Raw genomic sequence first — 23,199 nt, forward strand, 5'->3', positions numbered from 1 at the left:
CTGTGCTTGGGGATCACTCTTTGTAAAGCTCAGGGGACCATCAAGAAGTTCCCTGGGTTGGCCTAGCACAAGGCAAGTGCCCTTCCCGTTGTACTATCTCTCTAGCCCCAAGCCCCCACCTTTGGCCTCTACCACCCTCCCACACAGGAGCCCTTCCTCCACCTCCCACCTCCAAAGTGGGTGGAACCGAGCAGCTGCACCCACTGTCTGTGGCCCTGCGTGCCCCACTCCCCAGCACACCTATGCCCCGGGCCGAGTGCCCAGGATGCCAGACCCTTGGGTGACCCCCAGGCAGAGGTCCTGGTGCTGCTGGACCTGCCGCAGAAGGTCTGTATCTGCCTCCGCGCTCCCAAGGCCCGATCCAGGCGGGATCCCCAGCAGCCAGCTCAGCCAGCCCCAGGCCTCAGATGATCCCTGACTGCCTCCCTGGGGGTGTGAGTGCAGGGCGGGGCTGACGGCTGGTCAGCTGCTGTGTCCAGGGCTCAGTAATCACCACTAAGAAAGGCTTTGCTGAGGGCAGTCTTTGTGGGGCATTCACACTGGGCAGGCAGCTCCCAGGGCCACTCGGCACCATGAGCCTCAGCGAGGAGCAGGTACAGAGCTTCCTGGAGCAGAACCCGGGCTTCTCAGACCAGTACTTCGGGAGAAAGCTGAGCCCCGAGCATGTGAGCAGCATGTGCGAGGATGGGCGACTCCTGGCCTGTGCCAGCTTCGGAGAGCTGTGCCAGGTGGAGGAGAGCAGGGCCCTGTTTGAGCTGGTGCAGGATATGCAGGAGAGCGTGAACATGGAGCGGGTGCTCTTCAAGGTGCTGCGCCGGCTCTGCTCCATCCTGCAGGCAGACCGCTGCAGCCTTTTCACGTACCGCCAGCGTAACGGCGTGGCCGAGCTCGCCACGCGCCTCTTCAGTGTGCAGCCCCACACAGACCTCGAGGACTGCCTGGTGCCCCCCGACTCCGAGATCGTCTTCCCGCTGGACATTGGCATTGTGGGCCACGTGGCTCAGACCAAGAGAACAGTGAACATCAAAGATGTGACCGAGGTGGGTATGGGCGAGCTTCTCGGTGAAGAGTGGACATGCCGGCCAGCCATAAGGCCTTGGGTGTGGGGGAGGCAGCCTGGGGGTGGTACATGGTTCAGCCTGACCAAGCTCACAGAAACAGGTCTGAAGGGCTGAGAGGAGTGGACAGGTCCTGTTCCGATTGCTTAGGACCAGAAACTCAAGCCCGCAGGAGGCGCCACCATTGGGAAAGTTGGGGTGCAGGAGAAGGAGCATGAAGCCCAGGCTTGGCCCACAGAGAAGAAGGGTGAGTGGGGAGCAGAGACCCAGAAGTGATGGGTCTCTTCTCAGGGAGCGGAGGAAAGAACTAGAACCATCAGGATGTTGGGGATGGGAGCAAGGCCGGGGGTTAGAGCTGGTGTCACAGGGTGAGGACAGGGTTGAGGGCTAGAGCTAGTGCCACGGGGTAAGGGCCTGGGGCGAGGTTCCTGGGGGTTATGTGGTTCACCATGAAATAAGGGTTTGGAGTCAGGAGAGGAGGGACAGTTCTCAGGGTCAGGACAAAGGTGTCTTAGAGGTAGCAGGCGCGGTCGCAGGAGGTTGGGGGCTCCATCCTCCCTCCTCAGCCCTCTGCACCAGGGTTCCTGAGTGCTGAGCTGACCTGTCCTTTTTTAGTTTCCCAGAAGGCCACACCCCTGGACCTGTCCTGGGTCTGGACATAGTGGCCCGGAAGGAAGAGGCTGTGATCCTCTTAAAGGCATCTCTAAGCCCAGTAATCCTGCCTCCCACCTCCCTCTTGTCAGAAATGGGTCAGTCCTGAGGAGACAGTGTCTTCTTGAGCGCCCACATGTGCTCTAGCTACAGGTAGACTTGCAGAGGAGCTGCAGGGCCAAGCCACTGCAGACCCCTAAGGAGTGTGAGCTGGTTTTGAGGAGCTGGTGTCACCTGCTGGATGTACCCCACCCTTTTGTCAAATCTGTCAAATCTGCCCTGGTGCCCACAGCCTCCTCTCACTTCTGTGGCATGAGCTGAGCTGCCTCACTGGAAGGGGCTGGGCAGAGGGTGAACGCCCATACCTCTGAGGAGCCATCCTGTCTCCGGTTCCCTGGAAGAGACTTGTCAGAATAGCCCATCCACAGAAGCAGTGCCCACCAGGGCCGAGCACGGCTCAGTGCACAGTGAGCAGGGCAGAGTTGCCAGTCTAGCTGGCCCAGGATAGAGCTGTGCCAACTGCAATACAGAGTTCCAGACCCTGTTAGCACCCGGCCACAGAGCCAAAAGCTACTCCCTGTGGAGACAAGCCCAAGCCACCAGCAGATGCCAACCAGGAGAAGCCCGTAGGCTATGGGTGCCTATCTGAAAGTCAAGGGGGGCATCGCATCCTGAGCCTGAGTCGCAGAGACTCGGGGCCTGGTGATGGGTCCTGGGGTGCAGGGACCCCAGACTCCAGTGCCAGCTCTGTGGCAGCCGGCGAGACAAACTTACCCTCTCACTAGCTGATGCTCGACTTCCGAGGCGGCACAGAGGAGCTAAAGGCTGGGAACAGGGTCCTGGGTGGGCAGGTGTGAGGGAATCTTGGCCCATGACCAAAGGGTCACAAGATGGACGTGCACAGAATAAGCCTGCTGCATGCCAAGAACTAAAAACTAGGCAGGGATGCCAGAGGCAGCCTTGGCAGAGGCGACCGTGTCCTTCTGCACTGTGGGTTCCATGCTCAGCCTGTAGGAACCTCTCCGCAGCTGAGCGCCAGCACCCAGGACCAGGCTCGGGGAAGCCCTCACACTACTCTGACCCCACAGTGCCCCCACTTCAGCTCCTTTGCGGATGAGCTGACGGACTACCAGACCAGGAACATGCTGGCCACGCCCCTCATGAACGGGAAGGACGTCATGGGTGTGGTGATGGCCGTGAACAAGCTGGGCGGCTCCTGCTTCACCAGCCAAGATGAGGACGTGAGTTCTGGGGCACGGCTGGCGGGCACAGAAGCCCCCTTGCACACACCCCCTAACTCCTGCTCTCACACTTCCCACCTCAGGTCTTCCTAAAGTACCTGAATTTTGGCACCTTGAACCTGAAGATCTACCACTTGAGTTACCTTCACAACTGTGAGACGCGCCGAGGCCAGGTACCCACTATGCTGCCCCACCAAGGCCACCTGCCACCCAACCCTGCCCAGCACGGACCTCACTCCAACCCAGGGTGCTGAAGCGAGGGGCAGAAGGGTCTGCTGTGCTCAGTGCCCAGGGGAGGGCCATGGGTGTGGGTGTGAGTATGGGTGTAGTGGTGTCTGTGACTGTGACTGTGGTTAGGAGTATGGCTGTAGCTGTGTGTAACTGGCTGTGAATGTGGGTGTAAGTATGGGCATGGCTGGGAGTGGGAGAGTGGCTGCATCTCTGGCTATAGCCATAGCTGTTGGGTGTGGCTGGGGCTGGAGTTGTGTGGTCATGCCTGGAGTTGTGAGTGTGGCTGTCACTGTGGCGCTGAGCTGTAGGCAGTAGACAATGCCTGTGGGTCACTCTAAGCCCCAGAACTGGCCCCGTAAGGTTGGGTTTCTGCTGGTGCTCCAGCCCAAGTGGATGTGGAATCTGAGAATGCTGAGTGGTCCTGTGGCCTCTGTGAAACCCAAGACCTTGGGAAGGGGCAGGCCTGACACAGGGTGTCCATGGGGGTGAAAGAAGGCTGAGCCCTGTGGTCTGGCTTTGGCCTTGGCACATGACTGCAATTTCTTTTCTGGGAAGAAGGATGTGGGCCTGCAGGCACAGAACCTTGTGTTGTCGGACCAGGGTGTGGAGCTGCAGCCGTCCCATGGGCACAGGGAGAGCAGCAGAGAGGCAGGGGCTTCCTTGGCCGGGGCTGAGAAGGCCCTCAAACAGACACTGTTGAGACTGAGCCTCCTGCCCAGAAAGCCTGTGATAGGCCCAGGGAGGGCGGGAGAGTGACAGAGGGAGAGAGGGGGAGAGAGAGAAAGGGAGGGAGAGAGGGAAGGAGAGAGGGAGGGAGAGAGGGTTTAGGTCTGGGGCTGCTGGGCAGGTGGGTCAGGATATCCAAAACCTTGGAAGGTCTCCTGGCCACAGGACAGCCCCCACCCCAGGCATCTGAGATCAGCTTCTCCAGGAAGGCCACTTCCAAGGGCAGCACTGAGTGCACACAGGACCTGACCATAACTCAGCCAGAGTAAGACACCATGCTGGTGCCCAGGGTGGGGCCCAGGAGGTTGGAGGCAGAGGGAAGCTCTCGCCCAGTACCTGAGGCCACAGAGGAGCTATAGTGAGGCAGCTGGGTGTTACAGCACTGCACAGAGGGTGGGGGAAGGGCTTGGAGCTGTCAGAGTGCACTGGAAACCTGGGAGAACTGGGGTGCTGTGACCCAGTCAAACATGCACATGGGAAGGCCGCCAGGGGCTGCTCTGGGAAGGCAATCAGGAAGCGCCCACACTGCAGGGTTGGCGCATGCCTGGGGGAGGGGCAGGAGCTGAGAGGGGTGGGTGTATGGCCCCTGGGGGTGTGGGAGTGCAGGAGTGAGTGCTCACCTTCTGTGAGGTGTGGAGTGCACGGGTAAGTTTACACACTCTGTGAGGTGTGTGTGGAGAGCAGGGGTGAGTGCTCGCCCTCCAAGGTGTGAGGTTCAGGGGCGAATTTACAGACTATGTGAGGGGTGGAGTGCAGGAGAAAATGCAGACACTCTTTGAGGATTAGGTTGCAGGGGTGAGTTTTGACTCTGTGGGTTGCAGGGATAAGTTTATTTTTATTATTTTTTAAAATTTAAATTGATTTTATATTTTGGTTTACAATACTTTTAATAATGGTTTCTCATGAACATAGTTCCCACACACACAGGTGAGCTTAGACCCTGTGCGACTGAGTTTGCAGGGGCGAGTGCAGGGCTCCTGGGAGGTTTGGGTTGCAGAATGTGTTTGAAAACTTTTGGCCCCGACAATCTGCCTCTTCTCACTACTGATTAATTTGACTGACTGTCTTCCTCATTCTGAACCATGGGTGCTTTTTGAACTTTATTCGTTACCTGTCGGATTTAGAACTTTCAGCTCAGTTTGTTCTGACTGGAGCTGTGGAGATTCTACCTTTGGGCTCTGGTGCTGTTGCTTTTTGGTGTGTTCTTGGTTGGTGTTGTTTGGTGTGTGGTTGGTCTTATGAAATGCTTTCTTCTTCATCTCCTCCTCCTCCTCCTCTTTCTCCTCTTCTTCCTCCAATTCCTCCTCTTCCTCTTCCTCCTCCATCATCTTCTGTTAGGTATTTGGCCTACACTCAGTGGTGCTCAGGGCTCATTTCTGGCTCTGTGAGGCTGGTAGTGCTTGAAAAAACATGTGGTGCCAGAGATTGAACCCAGTTGACCCTGGGCAAGGCAAGCATCCTACTTGTTGTAACATCATGCCAGCTCCCTAAAACACTATTTAAAAATGCCTTTTCGGCAGGTGGGGCGCTGGCAGTACCTGGAAAGACCTGCATTCCCATGCAGACCATGCACTTTAGGCCTTTGATCCACTTTTCTGACTCCAAGTTCATTTTTTTTTTATCTTATTGTTTCTCCCTTATCTTCACTTGGTTGGGTGCACTGGGGATGGCATACTCAGTTCCAGCACTGAGAGTCACACTACAGAACTGAGAATCCTTTTTGCTGATGACACAAAGTAGTGGAGGGGACCAAATGTTGGCCTCACGCCTTCAAGGCAAGCATTCCACTGCTGTGCCATCCAACGTCTGGCTTTTGGTTCTTTTGCATTTCACTGTCAGATGCTGCAGGCTGCTCCAGGTCCAACTGGTATTTTTCTGCCTCTGTCCTGGAATCAGCCTTTCTTCAGGGAGTTCAGTAGGATTCTCTGAAGAAGGGTTTTTTTTTTTTAATTTTTATTAGTGAGACACCATGAGGTACAGTTGTAGACTTACAAATTTTTGTGCTTGGGTTTCAATTATACAATGATCAAATACCCATCCCTCCACCAGTGCCCATTTCCCACCACCACGGATCCCAGTATCCCTCCCACCCCCCCATTTCTCCCATCCCACCCTGCCTCTGTGGCAGGGCATTCCCTTTTGTTCTCTCTCTCCTTTTGGGTGTTGTGGTTTGCAAAAGAGGCTGTTAGAAAAGTCATGAAATTTATATACAAGTGGTACTACATGGAAAGTATCATGTTAAGCGAAATGAGTCAGAAAGAACGGAATAGACACAGAAAGATTGCATTCATCTGGGAAACATAGAGTAACAAAATGGGAGACTAACACCCAGGAGTGGCCGAGATTAGTACCAGGAATTTTGCTCCATGACTTGGAGGCCAGCCACATGTGCTAGGGGAAAAAGAAGCTCAGATAGAGAAGGGAGCACCAAATAAAGGGTGTTGGGAGGATCCTCCCAGGATGGGAGAAGCATGCTGAAAGTAGACTATAGATGGAACATGATTGCCACTCATTGCCTCTTTTGGAGAAGGGTTTTAGAGACCAAGTTTTGGGCATGGGTGTGTGCATGGCTATCCGGTGTCATAGTTTCTAGTCCCTGGTAGCCAGCAGTGAAGAGGATAGTTGAGTGGATGCCCACCTGTGTACACACGTTGTGCTGTGACTGTTTCTACATGCACTCTTCAGTGCCTGCCTTAGGATTCACATGGCTCTTGATGCTGACCCCACCCTAACCACCCACCACTGCACTTACCAGTTGCCTTGCTGTATGTGAATTTCCACTCCAACAGTGAGATGTCTGGCTGCCATGAGTGTGATCTGGTTATGTAATCACTTGGTTCTGGTCTGCATGTAAAGCAGCGTCATAATCCTCAACCTCTGTCCCCATGGAAACAGCCTTATCCACTGCAGTGCAGTGTCTATACTTCAGCTTTGCTGGGCTTTCAGAGGAAAATACTCAGGCAGCACCTTCCCACCACCCCTTTCAGCAAATAGGCTGGACAACCCCTCATCAGATCCTCTTTAAAAGCCCGAACTTCCCCTAGAACCCCCAGGGTGCTATTTGATTTCTTTTGCATATATCAAGGTCCATCTTAATGCTGTACATTTCACAGACGCTGACAAATGCACATGACTGTCAATCACTGTAGCATTACTGCCCTAAAAATCATATTCTCCCTCCCTCCACAGACCTAACACCACTCCTTCACCCTCACCCTCGCCCTGACACTACTCGTCTCTGTCTCCATAGACTGGCCTTTTGAGATGTTACATACTTGGAATCACAGTGAGAAGACTTTCAGAATGGTTTCTCAGGCATATACACTTTGGGGTAACACATCAGATGGGACTCAGAGACTACTCCTGGCGCAGTGCTCAGGGGATCATGTGATGTGGGGAAATGAACCCAGGGCCTCCAAATGCAATGCCTGTGCTCCGGTCTTTGAACCACCTGCTCAGCCATCTGTAGTGGGTTGTTTGCTTTTGGTTTGGTTGTTTTTGGATTGAGCCTAGGGCCTCACACATAGGAGGTGTGTTCTCTCCCTGGCCTCTAGGCCCCTCGCTTTATCATGGACACTCTTCATCATTGCAAGGAACAGCAGTGTTTGAGAAGACAGGCAAGGACAAGGTCTCTGTCTGCTTCACATCTCCCCTCTCCTTTCAGCTGTTATGATAGCACATGGTCTCACACTTGGTCGTGGCGTTTGTACACTTGCGATGCCAGCCTGGAGTCGGACACTTTCAGTCTGCTGAAACACACTTGGTTGTAGTACATGTGAGATTGCACATTTTAGACTTTTGTCCTTTGTATTTATAGATCCTTATATATTTTGTTAAATTGGGGGGGGGGCATGCCCAGTAGTGCTCAGGGGCACTCCTGGTTCTGTGCTCTGGCAGTGCTCAGGATCATAGGCAGTGCTGGGGATTCGAACCAGGGTAGGAGGATGCAAGGCAAAAAATTGTTTGTTGCTGTCGTAAAAGAAAGCGGAAAACTTGTGCTTTAGCCTCGAATGCTGTCATCTTTCTGCTGACAGTGTCATCTGCAAGCCAGGGCAGCAATTCTTCTACGTACGTGTCCGTCTGCCACCCCCTCCAGCCTCCCAGTGTGATGCTAGAGCAACATACGAAGCCCCTGACTAGTTTAGTGTCGGTTTCTGCCATTCAGTCTCATGTCCCTTCTATCACTGCTGGTTCTGAGTTTTGGATATTGTCAAATTTTCCCTAACAGTTGATGTCACTTTTTCTCTAGCTTATTAATTCGTGGGTTATAGTAATTTATTTAAAATGTTGAGGCAACTTGTATGTCTGTAATAAATCCCACTTGATCATGGCATTTTTATATAATGTTGTGTCCATTTTGCTAGTATATGGTTAGTAAATTTTACATTTATGTTCATAAGCAATTTGAGTCTGTAGGTTTTCTTTCTTAACAATATATTCCCCTGGTTTTGTTGTTAAATAATGCCGGCCCCATAGGATGAGTGAGGAAGAGTTTCTCCTGCTTTTTTTCTATCAGAGATTGTTGTGAATCCATTGATTTCTTCCCTTCTGTTTGTCAGAGATTACCAGTGACCTCATTAAAGATTGCTTTCAAAAGACTACTAGTTATTGTTCCAATATCATTCAAATTTACAGGTCTGGTCTTAATGCTTAATTCTTCCATTTGTGGGGTTGGTCATTTTTCTTTCTAAGGACTATTCTACAATCAAATTTAGGGACATAGAGCTGTATTTAATATTTATCATCTTTCTTTTTGCTTGCATTAATCTTTATCTAGTTCCCTAAAATGACATTGCTGAGTTTGGATCATCGCTAAATTTTTGGAGGGGGCTACAGTTATCGATGCTCAGGGGATGATGTGGAGTCAGAGAACAAAATTGGAGATCCTGAATGTACCCCATCTCCCTTCTTTTTAATATGTACACTTAATGCAACAAATTCGTACTAAACACTGCTTTCACAGCTGCCTACAAATCTTGTTGTGTTTTCATTTTCATTTAATTAAAAATTATTTACAATTTCTCCAACTCCCTTTTGACCCAAGTATTGTTTTAAAATGTGCTCTTTAGTTATTTTAAATGTAGGGGCTCTGGGGCTGGAGCGATAGCACAGCGGGTAGGGCATTTGCCTTGCATCCGGCCGACCCGGGTTTGATTCCCAGCATCCCATATGGTCCCCTGAGCACTACCAGGAGTGTTTGCTGAGTGCAGAGTCAGGAGTAACCCCTGTGCAACGCTGGGTGTGACCCAAAAAGCAAAAAAAATAAAAATAAATAAATGTAGGGGCTCTGGAGAGATACCTAGTAGGTAGGGCACTTGCCTTGCACAAGGCCGGCCTGGGTTCAATCCCTGGCACCCTATATGACTGGTGCCCTGAGCACTGCCAGGAGTGATTCCTGAGTGCAGAGCCAGGAGCAACCCCTGAACATTTCCTGGTGTGACCCCAAATCTATAATATTTTTTAATTTTAGTGTGTTGTTTAATTTTTATTTTCAGTTATCTTTCTTGTCTGTTTTTGAACCACTTCTGAAGATGTTCAGGGTCCATTCCCAGCTTGTTGCCAAAGTGTTGCTCCCAGAAGTGCTCAGGGAACAATATGCCAGGATGGAGCCCAACGTGCACGCAGCGTTTTGAGCCCCCCTTCCATCACCCACACGCCTGTGGTTCTAAGGAAGTTCTATCTCAGCCTACGATAACGACCCTTGGACAGGGGCTCTTCACCACTATGGGGCCCCAGCACAGGGGCCTCCCAAGGGGAGCTGGGCTCTGTAAGGTTCTGGACCCCTGCCCATGAACAGGGTTGAGTCCCCACCCCTATAGGATCCCCACCATGGGTGGGGTGTGGACACCACACTGTGGACCAATATGGGATAGCTTTTGGGTTCCACTCAACGGGTTGTAGAGGCAGCAATTACCCCTGCAGCTGTGGTGATGGAAAGAATGGACACGAGCACATAGTACAGGAAAGAGTAGACACAGGAACATAGTGGACATGGGCACACTGTACAGGGGGAGTGGACATGGGCACTTAGTACGGGGGGAGTGGACACAGGCACTGCAGGGGAGAGTGCCATCTTCTGCAGACACACAGCTGTGTGCGTCTGTGTATGTCTGTGTGTGTGTGGCCACGAGTGTGCCATCCCCTGCGATTCCACAGTTTGTGTGTCTATGTGTGTCTGTGTAGGTAAGGGCTATGGGTGTGCCATCACCTGTGGTCTCACAGTTGTGTATGTCTGTGTGTGTCTGTGTATGTGTGTGCGTGGCCATGGGTGTGCTGTTCCCTGTGACCACACAGCTGTGTGTATCTGTTGTGTGGTCACTGGTGTGCCATCCTCTACTGTGACACAGTTCTGGGGGGGAACCACAACCCCACAGCTGTACTACCCCCAGGTGCTTCTGTGGTCGGCCAACAAGGTGTTTGAGGAGCTGACGGACATTGAACGACAGTTTCACAAGGCTTTCTACACTGTTCGGGCCTATCTGAACTGTGACCGGTACTCAGTGGGCCTCCTGGACATGACCAAGGAGAAGGTGAGGATGAGCCTGTTGGCCCCGGACTGCCCTGTCCTGCCCCATCCCTGACCTGCCCCTTCTCTTCCCACAGGAATTCTTCGACGTGTGGCCGGTGCTGATGGGAGAAGCACAGCCATACTCGGGCCCACGCACGCCTGATGGCCGAGTGAGTGTGCATGTGTGGGGCCGGGAGCCAGTGTGGGACCAGCCCATGCTGCTCACCTGCCCTGGCTCCTTCTCCAGGTGGGGAAGGGTCTGTCCCAGGTGGGAGTGGGAGGGACCAGTGGTGGGGCGGCCGGCTCTCTGACTGCCCCTGAGGGCAGGCCAGGTGGGGGGGCCATCTGCATCCCTTGCTGTGCTCCAGCCGAGCTGCTCTCCAGGTAAGCATTGATGCCGATCAGTGTCTGTCTGGATGGGCCAATGCTCCTGCTGCCCTTCCTGAAACATCTCCCAGATGGGGTGTGACCAAGCCCGTGAGGAATGGTGTGAGGTGCCTCTGCACCGATTGTGTGCCCAAGGAGCTTAGCCGTGCCTCAGTCTCCCACCTGTCTGTTAAACAGGTCACAGGTCCAGCAGTGTGCCATGAGAGTATCAATGGCGCCATGTGCAGAGTGCACAGGAGTCCCTGCATGAGGGCTAACACAGTTGCGTGTGGCTGCTGGGCTCTGTGCTCATGGGGGGAGCACAAGACTCAGAGGAAGTACACTGGAGATCAGAATATGTGACATGGCCCACCCGTGTCTGTGAGCACACATGAGGTTCCACCTGCATCTGTGATGGTTTGTGTGTACACGTGATCACATGTAATCCCATGTCACTGATGATCTGTATGTACACACAATCACATGTACCCTTATGTCAGTGATGGTTGTATATACACATTGTATATACACATTGACATGTACCCTCATGTGTCAGTGACCATCTTTGTGTACACAGGATCACATGTGCCCCATGTGTCAGTGACAGTCTTTATGTACACATGATCACATGTATACCATGTGTCAGTGACGGTCTGTGTATGCACATGATCACATGTGTCATATGTGTTAGTAGGTCTATGTGCACACAACCACAAGTACCATATGTGTCAGTGACCATCTTTGGTACACAGGATCACATGTGCCCCATGTGTCAGTGATGGTCTGTGTATACACAAAATCATCAGTGTACACAATCTAAATGTGTGTGGTGCATGTACAAAGGTGTGGCCCTGTGGGGATATAGTTGTGCTTTCACAGGTGTATACACACATGTACATGTGTGTCTGCATTCATTTGTGGCTGTTCATGATGACAACAGTATTTGGGTACCTGGAAGGCCCTCTCAGGAAGGGTCCCCCCAGCTCCTCATCCCACTGTGGTCTGTTTCTCAGGAAATTGTCTTCTACAAAGTCATCGACTACATTCTCCATGGGAAGGAAGACATCAAGGTCATTCCGTAAGTGCCAGGGCTTATGGGATGGCTGAGCAGCTCAGGCCCACTGTCATGGTACCCTGCTGGGCCTGTGCCCCATTTGACAGACAGGTGGGGAGACTGAGGCACGACTAAGCTGCTTGGGTACATAATCGGGCGTCTCACTCCATGCCTCACCACGTGGGCAGGGGAGGACAGGGGAAGCAGCAGCGTCACTTACCTGTGAGGGTTCAGGTGTGCTGTGGCTGTCTGGCAGGTGTAGCCAGCAGGGCAGACCCGACACCCACACTCAGTGGGGCCTGCAGCAGAGGACAGGGCAGAGCTCCAGCCTGCAGAGAGGCTCAAACCTTGGGAAGCCGTCAGGTCCCTCCCCAGAGGGAGGCCAAGAGCCATGCCCACCCCTGGCTGAGCTTCAGAGACAGAAGAGAAAGGGGGTTCCTCTGAGCGAGGGGCCTTGGCAGGACTGGCAGCCCACTCACTCCCCCACTCCCCAGTGAGCCCTACCAGCAGCTCACGGGAGCCCAGGGTCGGTCCTGCCTCTGCCCCTGCACTGGCCCATCTGATTTCTCTTCTCTTTGCAGCACCCCCCCAGCCGATCACTGGGCCCTGGTCAGCGGCCTCCCAACCTATGTGGCAGAGAGTGGCTTTGTAAGTGAGGGTCCCTGTGCCTCCTGTGTCCTCCTGTCCCCTCTCCCCGCCTGTCCTCTCCTGTCCCTCCATCCCCTCTGTCCTTTGCTGTTTTCTCCTGTCCCTTCCTCTCCCTTGCTCAGCCTCCTGCCCCTCTGCCCAGCCTCCCTGGCCCCTCCAGCAGTCCCCCGGCCCCTCAGCCTAGCTTTGCCCAACCCCCCTGCACTGCCTCTGAAAAGTGCCCTGCGTTGGCAGTTTTTAATCAGGGCGTGCTTGCAGCCCCTCTGGTGAAGTTCCTTTCCTGGTTCCTTTTCAGATCTGTAATATTATGAATGCTTCTGCTGACGAAATGTTCAAATTTCAGGTATCTCTTTAGCAAAGTGATCTCCTCTAGGGAAGAGGTGTGCTTCAGACTGAGAGGCTGCCCCTCAAAAACCCGAGGGAAAGGGGGGAAGGGAGATGGCACATAGGGCTAAGCACAGGCTTGGCATATGGGTGGCTGGGATGGTCCCCAGCCCTGCATGGTCCCCGAGTACCACCAGGAGCAACCCACAAGCACTGAGCTGGGTGTGCACCCCCACCCCAGGAAAACCAAAAGCAAAAGTCCTCCCTGGGTAACACCACACAGCTACAGCCACGCCTATGGGTTTGCAGGTGGGCTGGGCCCCTGGAGGGTGCACCTCCGAGGGCACATCCATGAGCCTGCCCTGCGGCTGCCTTCCTATGAGTTCTGTGGGCAGGCTGCATCTTCAAAGGTTTCCAGGAGGGATTGATCAGTGTTCATATTTTACTGGCCAGAAATTGGCAGTGTGTGGGATGGGGCCATGCTCCTCATGGGGGCCCTTGGGCAGTCCAGACATGGAAAATTCAGGCCAGCAGGGCTCCAGGTGTTGGGAGCTGCACCTCCCAGAGGGAGAGGCCTCCACACAGCTCCATGTCCATAGGGAGAGGCCTCCACACAGCTCCATGTCCAGCGAGTAAACAGGACAGGGCTGGAGTCGCTGTGTGAGGCAGAGGGAATGAAGCCATGGAGGGCAGGGGAAGGTCTGCCACATCAGAGCGGAGCAGTGGTTAGTGTGGCCTGTCCTGCAGGAAGAGCCTCTGGACGCAACTGGGTGGGTCATCAAGAATGTCCTGTCTATGCCCATCGTCAACAAGAAGGAGGAGATCGTGGGGGTTGCCACATTCTACAACCGGAAGGATGGGAAGCCTTTCGATGAGCAGGACGAGGTGCTCATGGAGGTAGGACCTGCCACCAGCCTGCTCGAGGCCCAGCTGTGGGGTGGGACACAGTACAGAAGCCAGCACCCTGCGCTCTCTCTGCCAGTCCCTCACGCAGTTCCTGGGCTGGTCCGTGCTCAACACTGACACCTACGACAGGATGAACAAGCTGGAGAACCGCAAGGACATCGCCCAGGACATGGTTCTGTACCATGTGCGCTGTGACAAGGAAGAGATCCAGTCCATCCTGGTACCTCCGCTGGGTCCCTTCTGCTACCACCTCCCAGGGTTCCTGCCCCCAGTCTGCACCCTTATTTGCACCACTAGTCTTAGACCCTCCGTGTCCCGTCTGCACCCCCTCCCTGGCAGCAATGCTGGCCAGAGCCAGGGTCCCTGGTCAGGACACACCCTGGGACTGAGTCTCAGTCTGGAGCCCACACCTTGCACAGCTTCCCTGGGCTGCAGGTGATTGGCCCTTGGCCCTAGTCCTTGGTTCTTCCCCAGCCAACAAGAGCACGTCTGGGAAAGGAGCCTGCGGACTGTGAGGAGGATGAGCTAGCAGAGATCCTGGTAAGAGTCGAGCCCTGCCCTCAGGGGCAGTGGCAGTGAAATGCCCTCCCAGAGGCCAGAGGCCCAGAGCAGGTGCCGGGTGACCATGTCTCTGAGGGGTGTGTGCCCATGGATGTACCGCATGTGTAGTGTGAGTACTTCTGATATGTGTCTGGGTCAGTGTCTGCCTATACCCATGTTTCATGTGTGTTGCATCATAGATGCATGTTACACAGTATGTGTCCTGTGTCCATAAGTGCCCGTGTCTATGCATCTGTGTCCATATGTGCACTGTCTGTGTTCATGGGTGTATACATCATATGTAACACGTGTGTCCCAGGTGTATATGCATTAGTGTCCATACTGCTCCATATGTTTGTCTATTATGCATATCACACATGTGTGTGCACCTGCATGCCTCTGTCCCTGTGTGGTATGCATGCTATCACATGTGCTTGTGTATTGCATTGTATAGCATGTGCCCTGTGTCTGCCATCCTGCTATGCTGAATCACTTGTGCGACGTGCTTGCATGTTTAGCCTGGGGTGCCTCTGCCATTCCTTGGGTCTCTGTGGTGCCCCAGACCTTGTGTCCCCTTCAAAAGCACTTTTTGCGGGCTGGAGAGATAGCACAGCAGGAAGGGCATTTGCCTTGCACGCGGCCAGCCCAGGTTCAATTTCCAGCATCCCATATGGTCCCCTGAGCACCGCCAGGAGTAATTCCTGAGTGCAGAGCCAGGAGTAACCCCTGTGCATTGCCGGGTGTGACCCAAAAAAGAAAATAATAATAATAATAATTTTTTAAAAAAGCACTTTTGCCCATATGTGGCTCAACGTCCGGCTGGTGAGTGCTGCACTGAGTCCCACGGGGAGGAAGCTGGTTCTGGGTCTGCAGGGATGACATGTGCTAGGTCGGGCCAGAGCAGCTGGAAAGACAGCCTCTTGGGCCTGGGAGCCTCCGTCAGCTGCACAGTTCCTCCACAGAAGGAAGAGCTGCCAGGGCCGACCAGGTTTGACATCTATGAGTTCCATTTCTCTGACCTGGAGTGCACAGAGCTGGAGCTGGTCAAATGTGGCATCCAGATGTACTACGAGCTCGGTGTGGTTCGCAAGTTTCAGATCCCGCAGGAGGTGAGGAATGCAACTGGGTTCCCGAGACCTCCCGGTCCCCATGTGGACCCCTTCTCCTAGGATGGTGTGCGGTGCGTCCAGGGAGTAGTCTGGGGTGTTGGATACCAGGGCCCGTCCATGGACAGCCAGCCATGAGCTCTTCTGCTCCCTCAGGTCCTGGTGCGCTTCCTGTTCTCTGTCAGTAAAGGGTACCGGAGAATCACCTACCACAACTGGCGTCACGGTTTCAATGTGGCCCAGACCATGTTCACGCTGCTCATGGTGCGTGGGGGTAGGGGGAGGGAGCAGAGGTCCCCATGGGCGGCAGAGCAGAGGAGGTGACACCCAGCCCAGCATGGGCAGAGGGCATGGAAGCGCAGGCCCTCCCCTCCCAAGTGGAAGGTGAGTGCTGGCCGGTAGCAACCTGAGATGCTGTCTCGGCAGACCGGCAAACTCAAGAGCTACTACACGGACCTGGAGGCCTTCGCCATGGTCACGGCCGGCCTGTGCCATGACATCGACCACAGAGGCACCAACAACCTCTACCAGATGAAGTGCGTGAAGGCGCCAGGAGGCTCCCCAGGGCTTGGGAAGGCGGGGTGCACCTCTGGGGGGCAGGGTCCCAGCTGGGCTGCTGGAGGGCACGTGGCTGACAAGCCTTGGAACAGATCCCAGAACCCTCTGGCCAAGTTGCATGGCTCATCCATCCTGGAGAGGCACCACCTGGAGTTTGGGAAGTTTCTGCTGGCAGAAGAGGTGGGTGCAGCTCTCTTTACCTCACTCTTTCCCAGACCCTGACCTGCCCCTAGCGGAGTGGGTGCGGAGAGCTGGCACTGTTGGTACCTGATACTGAACAGCCCCAGGGCAGATGCACCAGGTACCCAGGGCCTGGAGAGGGTCTCCCTCTATAGCTTGTCTCAGGGCCCTGCAGGGCCTCACTATACATGCCCTCCGCAGACCCTGAACATCTACCAGAACCTGAACCGGCGCCAGCACGAGCATGTCGTCCACCTCATGGACATTGCCATCATCGCCACAGACCTGGCACTCTACTTCAAGTGGGTGTTGTCAGGGAACCAGAGAGTACAGTGGATTGGGTACTTTTCTTGCATGTGGCCAAGCAGGGGTTTGATTCTCACCCCCTACAGGGTCCCCTAGCCTATGAGGAGTGACCCTGAGCATAGAGCCAGGAGTAAGCCCTGAGCACTGCTGGGAGTGGCCAACAAATAAACCAGAAAAAAACAAACTTACTTCCTCTTGGGGCTTGAGAGATGGTACAGTGAGTAGGGCACTTGCCTTGCATGCAGCCGACCAGGTTCAATCCCCGGCATCCAACAGAGTCCCCAGAGCACCTCCAGGAGTGATTCCTGAGTGCAGGGCCAGGAGGAACCCCTGCATTGCTGGGTGTGACCCCACCAAAAAAGTGGGTACTGCTGCAGGGAACAGAGCCCACAGGAACCTCCACATAGCAGGGTTTGGGGTGCTCCTGAGGGGGGTGGGTGCAGGGGAGGACTTAGTCAACACGCTCCCCTTGTGTGTGGGGTTCAGGAAAAGGACAATGTTTCAGAAGATTGTGGATGAATCCAAGAACTACGCAGACAGGAAGAGCTGGGTGGAGTACCTCTCTCTGGAGACCACGAGGAAGGAGATAGTCATGTGAGCCTGGCAGCACAGGGCTGGGAGGTCCTCTCCCCAGGGCCCCAAGCCCAGCACCAGAACTTTCCCACCCCTTGCTGGCGGTACTTCCAAACAAAGGCTCCCACGGCTCCCACGGTTCCTCCTCCTTCACAGGCCAGACACAGGTGGTTTCTTCTGTTGACAGGTGTAAGGGGAGAGGCAAAGGAGTCCTGTCCCCAAATGACAGGAGTGCTTTGGACCTGAGCCGCTGGCTTCTCAGGGATGGAAGTGGGTGGAGGGAGAGGAAGGAGAGGGGAAAGAGGCAAGGATAGTGGAAGAGTGGAGGTAAGGGAGGGGAAGATAGAGGGGAAGAGGGATTGAGAAGGAAGGAGGGAGGAAGGAAGAGGAAGGACAGGAAGGCAGAAGGAAGTGGAGGGTGGAGTGAAGAAGAGAAGAATAGGGAGGATGGAGTGAGGAAGTATGAAGAGGGGGTGGAGGGAGGGAGAAATGGGGAGGAAGGTGGAGGGAGAGGAGTGATGGCGGATGGAGGAGAATGGAGGAAGGATGGAGGGGGAAGGAGAGGAGGCAGGAGGTGGGAGGAAAATGGAGGGAGGGGAGGAGGAAGAGGGAATGGAGAGATGGAGGATGGAGTGGGGAGAAGGGAGAGGAGAGAGGGAGGCTAGAATGGGGAGGATAGAGGATGGATGGGGAGGAGGAGGGAGGGAGGAAAAGCAGGCAGAAGGGAGGGGGGAGGGAGAAGAGGAGGGAGGGAGAGGAGGAGAGAATAAGAGAAAAAGTGCTGGAACTCTGCCTGCAGGGCCATGATGATGACTGCATGCGACCTTTCTGCCATCACCAAACCCTGGGAAGTCCAGAGCAAGGTCAGGCACCAGGGCCCTCCTGTGGATCACTGGGTTTCAGGGGGAAGCGTGAAAGGTGAGGCTGACCATTGGGCTCGGGTCGCACAATGGGTAGGAGCCAGAATCTCTGGAGAGGGATCTGAAGCTGGGTGGATGCCTCCCGGCAGTACTCTTCGGGGTCCTAATGAGGCTCGAGCTCAGCTGATGGATGCGTGTGCTGTAGGTGGCTCTGCTGGTGGCAGCTGAGTTCTGGGAACAAGGAGATCTGGAGAGGACAGTTCTGGACCAGCAGCCCATTGTGAGTGCGGCCCACAGCCTCTGCCCATCCCTGTCCCAGAGCCTCCTGACTTGGCTTAGCACTAACGCTGATAGGGACTCCAGGGACTGTCAGTGCTGGTCACCACCAGGCGTGTGGAAAGCTGAGTCGCCCAGCGTCGCATGACTGGCTGTGGCTGTGGCCCGGCCTGTTGCCCTGCCTCAGGGCAGCTCCACTGAGAGCTGCTGCAGGGCTCCGACTGGACAGGGGAGCAGCTCTCGCCTCACCCAAAGAGAAAGGGTGTGGGGAGGACAGCCAGCTTTCCCTGTCCCTGCGCCAGGTTCAGGAGTCCTCTTGGCTCACCTCACGTGAGCTCAGGTCGCACGTCTGCACACAACCAGCTTTCCCAGGTTGACAGGCCTGCGTGTCAGTGCCGCAGAGCACAGGAAGGAGCCCAAGGCATGCATCCCACTACTGGCCTGGCAGGGCGCCAGGGTCCCCGACTCTCCTTGGGGACAAGGTGCTCTGGGGCTGGACCAGGCAGTCCCATGGACAGCTGTGGAGGTATTCCCTAGTGGACGTGTTTCCGGGCAGGTCCTGCCTGGTGTCACTCAATCTGCATCTGTGAGCACATTCATCCCGCTGGGGGCTCTGCTAGGGTCTCCAAGCACACGGCATGAAAGCACAAGCCCCTAAGCTGCTCTCTGTGCTGCTGCTCAAGCCACAGGGCGTCTCTATGTGTCTCCTCCACAGCCAATGATGGACCGGAACAAGGCAGCTGAGCTCCCCAAACTGCAGGTTGGCTTCATTGACTTTGTGTGCACGTTTGTGTACAAGGTAAGTGGGAGCTGCTGGGGACACTCAACTGCCAAGTGTTATTGAGGCCTCTGTTCTCTGAGACCCTCAGGCTCCCCAGGGGTCCCCGCCCCCTCAGCACCATCCTTCCCGGACTCTTCACCTAGCCTGCACTCTTCCTGAGATGTTCCTCTTCCTGGGCCCCAACTATGGCACACCATCCCAGTCTGCCTGCTCTCCAGGGCCTTGGAGGGATGGATGCAGTCTGTCTGCAGGCATCCACGCCTAGTGTCTATCTCTGTTCTGTGCCCAGCGTCTGTGATACTGGAGGAGGGAAGAGGGAAGGGCTACTCCATCCACATGTACGTGTGCATGTATGCATACATGTCATTTCACAGCTCAATTTTTGGTAACCATCTGACCAGAGAGCCCCTACCACGCCATGCCACAGGATGCACCATTTGGAAAGGGCTGCCCGCTCCCCTCACTCTCCAGGTTGGGGGAGGGTTCCTGGATTAGGATTAGGCCTGGCGGGGTGGTCCTATTCCCCATGGCTGGTCTATAAAACACCAGCTGGCTCCTTTACCTCCACCCATGTAGGTGTTGGGAAGTCTGGGGCGCACGTGCCTGTCCTGCAGAGGTCACAGGTCACAGCTGCACCAGGGCCTTCCCTGACCCACCCACATACTCCACAGTTGTGCCTTCATGGGTCTGCTTGTGTGCATGTGTGCAGACGCCATGTGCTGACCTGGTGTAATGGTGGCATCTATTTGCAGTGTTGTGTTCATGTGTGCTTTGTCTGTGATGTGTTCATGTGAAGTGGGGGGGCTTCCCATGTGCACAGTCATCTTTATGGTGTACATGTGCAGAAGTCACATGTACCATGGTCTGTTCACATGTGCATCATGTTGTGTGTACATGTGTGCACAGTATATTGTGTACCATGGTATACATTCACGTGCATGTATATATGGGCGTGTGTGCATGTTCATATGCATGCTTTGTACACATGGTCATGTATGCATGTTCATGTGTGCTGTGTAGTATATGTTCATGTGTGGTAGTTCACGTGTGCACTGTGGTGGCACAGCCATGTATTTTGTTCATGCATGTGACTGTGGTGTGTGTGCAGCATGTGGCATGTTCCTGTTGGCACTCTATGGCACATCTGCATCAGAAGACACAGATCCGCATGACTTCTGAATTGTGTCTCGCCTCTCAGGGATGCCCCTTTGCAGTAGACATTTTCTCATCTTTCTGGGGTCCTCTCTCCACTATGACATGAGCAGTCACAGCTCACAGGTTCCTTTCCAACATTAAGAACAGATACCCAGGGCTGGAGTGATAGCACAGTGGGTAGGGCTTTTTGCCTTGCACGCGGCCAACCCAGGTTCGATTCCCAGCATCCTATATGGTCTCCTGAGCACGGCCAGGAGTAATTCCTAAGTGCATGAACCAGGAGTAATCCCTGTGCATCCCTGGGTGTGACCCAAAAAGCAAAAAAAAAAGAAAAACAGACACCCAAGGCTGGAGTGATAGTACGGCAGGTAAGGCACTTGCCTTGCACTTGGCTGACCTGGATTCGGCTCCTGGCATCCCACATGGTCCCCTGAGCCCACCAGGGTTCCTGAGTGCAGAGCCAGGAGTGAACCCTGAGCATCACTGGATGTGGTCCAAAAACCAAAATAAGAAAAAAAAGAACGAAAGAAAAAGACCCGAAACCCTTGGTCCCTTCTTCCTTGGCTGAAAATGACATCTCAGTGGCCCCCCTCCCAGGCATAATCCAGGATTTCACAATCCAGGCTACACAGGTGGGAAAGACAAACGGGGAAGCCGTCGGGGCCACAGGGGTGTCCGGGTGGGGTAGCCCACCTTTTCTTTCCCTTTTCTTCACAGGAGTTTTCCCGTTTCCATGAGGAGATCCTGCCCATGTTCGACCGTCTGCAGAATAACAGGAAAGAGTGGAAGGCCCTGGCTGATGAGCATGAGGAGAAAATGAAGGCCCTAGAGGTGAAGGAGGAGAAGACGGAGGCCAAGAGAGGTGAGTTTCCTCTTCCATCCCATCCGACTGCACCCTGGGCCAGTGTGTGAAGAGAGATGCATGGAGCTGAGACAAGGCAGATTTCAAATGTCCCCAGAGCAGTGTAAGCCCAGCCCAAGGGGTCCTCTCGTTCCCAACGGCATCCTTTCTCCAAGAATCCTCCTGCACATCGCTGCCTCTGCAGAGGGAACCAAGATGGAATACCCTGGCTCTCAGAGCCTTCTGCTGCCCACAGCTCCCCGCTAAGGAACTAGAAAGCCCACTCACACATCTATCTATGCCACCTTAAAGAGAGGCAGTGAACTGGACCATGTGTATGAACCACCTGTCTGTGGTGATAGTGGACCCCAAGCCAGAACATGGTGCTATAGCCTCTTTCCCATGCTTCTCTGCCCAGAGAAGGAGGATCATCAGCTCTTCAGGAAGTGAGGCCAGGATGAGGCCACTGGGCACTCAGCACTCCTAGGAAAGAAGGGCTCAGGCAGGTGCGAGCTTTCACTCAGTTCCTTCTCTCCTGCAGTGGGCACTGAAGTATGCAACGGCGGCCCTGCACCCAAGTCCTCCACCTGCCTCCTCCTGTGAGCCACCAGGCCCTGCTGGCACCCCTACCCTCACACCCGCTCACCTGCCTCCCTTTGCTACAAAGAAAATGAAGACAATTTTGGGGTATTTTCTATTGTTTTTTAAGGATTGTGATTTTATAAATAAAGCCACCACCAGCCATTATTTCTGGGCTGCACTCCAGTTATTTTTTACAGGATAGCACCACTACCGGTCTGAGAAGACTGTGACCCTTTCTTGGGGACGTTCCCAAACAATGCTCAGGGCACACAGGATTCATTCCAGGAGATGCTAGATAACCAGGCCACCCCAGCAGTGCTCAGTAGCCTAGAGCTCTTCCCAGCAGCATTCAGGGCCATGCAGAGCCAGGGGTTAAACTTGCCATCTCCAATACAAAGTATGTTCTGGGGGCTAGAAAAATAGCACAGAATTAAAGGAGACGTCCCACAACCAGGTTTGAATATGCAGTGCCACATAGAATCCCCAGAGTACAGCCAGGGGTCATTCCTGGGTGTGGCTCCCTCATCCTCACCAACCCATGCAGATGTTCCAGCCTTTGAGTAGGCTGAACCTGTGAACCATGTGCAAACATGGCCAATGCATGGGTGACTTCAGGGTGCTGGGGCTGCTGGTGAACCTCAGGGGGACACACAGGCCCATATTTCCAGGCATAGCAGGCTATCCTGTTCATGGTGTGGTAACGACAATGAGGAGCACATGACCATCAGAAATTCTGCTAGTAGGACTGAATCTCCAGGCCGCATGGCAGCAGAGGATGCGGGCTGTCCCTCCCTGGGTCCCTGCCCATCCATGACTGGCTGTCACGCCCCCAATTTGCCTCCGTGTGCCATTTTAAGGCATCAACAGCCCTGGCCGAGAGTCCCAACTGAATCCCAAAATGGATTAGTGCCATACGAAATGCCTCTGGAACCCAACCATTTACAATCTAGATATTTACATTTATAATCGCGGTCAAGTAAGCTCTCATGATACTCAAAATGAGCACTGAAAATAAATGATCTAGCCTCTGTCCCGGTAGGTAAGTTTGAATGGTGGTGGGAAATTTCGAGCGAAACATAATGCCCAAAATTAGAGAGAGAGAACTGGGGAAATTGTCTGCCAGAGAGGCAGGGTAAGGAACTGGGATGTGGGTAATGGAAAATGTGCACTGGTGGAGGGATGGTTGTTCCATCTTTGTATGGCTGAGTCTCAAACATGAAAGCTTTGTAACTCTATCTCACAGGGATACAATCAAAAAAAAAAAAAAGTAATGTGGCGTTCATGCCCAATTCAATCAGTTTAATCAATGGCTGAACAAATGTCACAATACTCCTACATTAGTTTTTAAAAAAAAAAGATAAATTCTACTAGTAGGGTCAAACTGCAGAGTAGCAGCAGACTTGAGTGCTACTCAGGAAACACCAGCCAGGAAGTGGAGCTGCTTTCTAGCAAGAGGAGCTGGGGGTGAAGGATGCTGAGCGCACTGGCCCACCCTCGAGGAAGGTCCCCTTGCAACAGCTGGGGAACAATGGCAAACTTACCAAGACAAAGGGCAGGCACACAGGCTCCCTGCAAACGGGCACTAAGGAAGGGCCTGGAGACTCCAGCCGAGTGGTGGCACACAGCGGCACGGGACATGGGAAAACCAGATTGGTTAGGGTGTCCCTCAGAAGAACCGGAGTGTAAAGCTACTGAGGAGGCCGTCCTTCTCAATCGCCTCGAAGACGG

The 23,199-nt window shown here is 54.1% G+C and overlaps 1 protein-coding gene across 1 annotated transcript; it reads left to right on the forward strand.

Moving 5' to 3' along the window:
- The first annotated feature begins 572 nt into the window (after positions 1-572).
- Positions 573-21,492, forward strand: PDE6B (phosphodiesterase 6B). Its single transcript, XM_056121800.1, has 22 exons — positions 573-1,040; positions 2,798-2,950; positions 3,034-3,123; positions 10,297-10,437; positions 10,511-10,585; positions 11,795-11,859; positions 12,417-12,483; positions 12,779-12,826; positions 13,555-13,704; positions 13,790-13,933; positions 14,188-14,253; positions 15,216-15,362; positions 15,516-15,623; positions 15,786-15,895; positions 16,010-16,097; positions 16,299-16,399; positions 16,890-16,997; positions 17,776-17,839; positions 18,042-18,116; positions 18,828-18,911; positions 20,766-20,910; positions 21,431-21,492. The coding sequence occupies exons 1-22, from the start codon at positions 573-575 to the stop codon at positions 21,490-21,492; spliced, it is 2,559 nt and encodes an 852-aa protein (XP_055977775.1).
- Positions 21,493-23,199: the final 1,707 nt, after the last annotated feature.

The sequence above is a fragment of the Sorex fumeus genome, unplaced genomic scaffold (genome assembly GCF_029834395.1).
Source record: "Sorex fumeus unplaced genomic scaffold, SorFum_2.1 ptg000044l, whole genome shotgun sequence".
In the NCBI taxonomy this organism is placed as follows: domain Eukaryota; kingdom Metazoa; phylum Chordata; class Mammalia; order Eulipotyphla; family Soricidae; genus Sorex; species Sorex fumeus.

What these genes read in the sequence shown, in the direction of transcription:
- PDE6B (XM_056121800.1), top strand. Translation starts at nt 573, where the DNA reads ATGAGCCTCAGCGAGGAGCAGGTACAGAGCTTCCTGGAGCAGAACCCG. An exon ending in ATGTGGCAGAGAGTGGCTTT is followed by an intron (nt 12,484 to 12,778) that starts GTAAGTGAGGGT and finishes GTTCCTTTTCAG; the next exon opens with ATCTGTAATATTATGAATGC. An exon ending in CCTGGGAAGTCCAGAGCAAG is followed by an intron (nt 17,840 to 18,041) that starts GTCAGGCACCAG and finishes CGTGTGCTGTAG; the next exon opens with GTGGCTCTGCTGGTGGCAGC.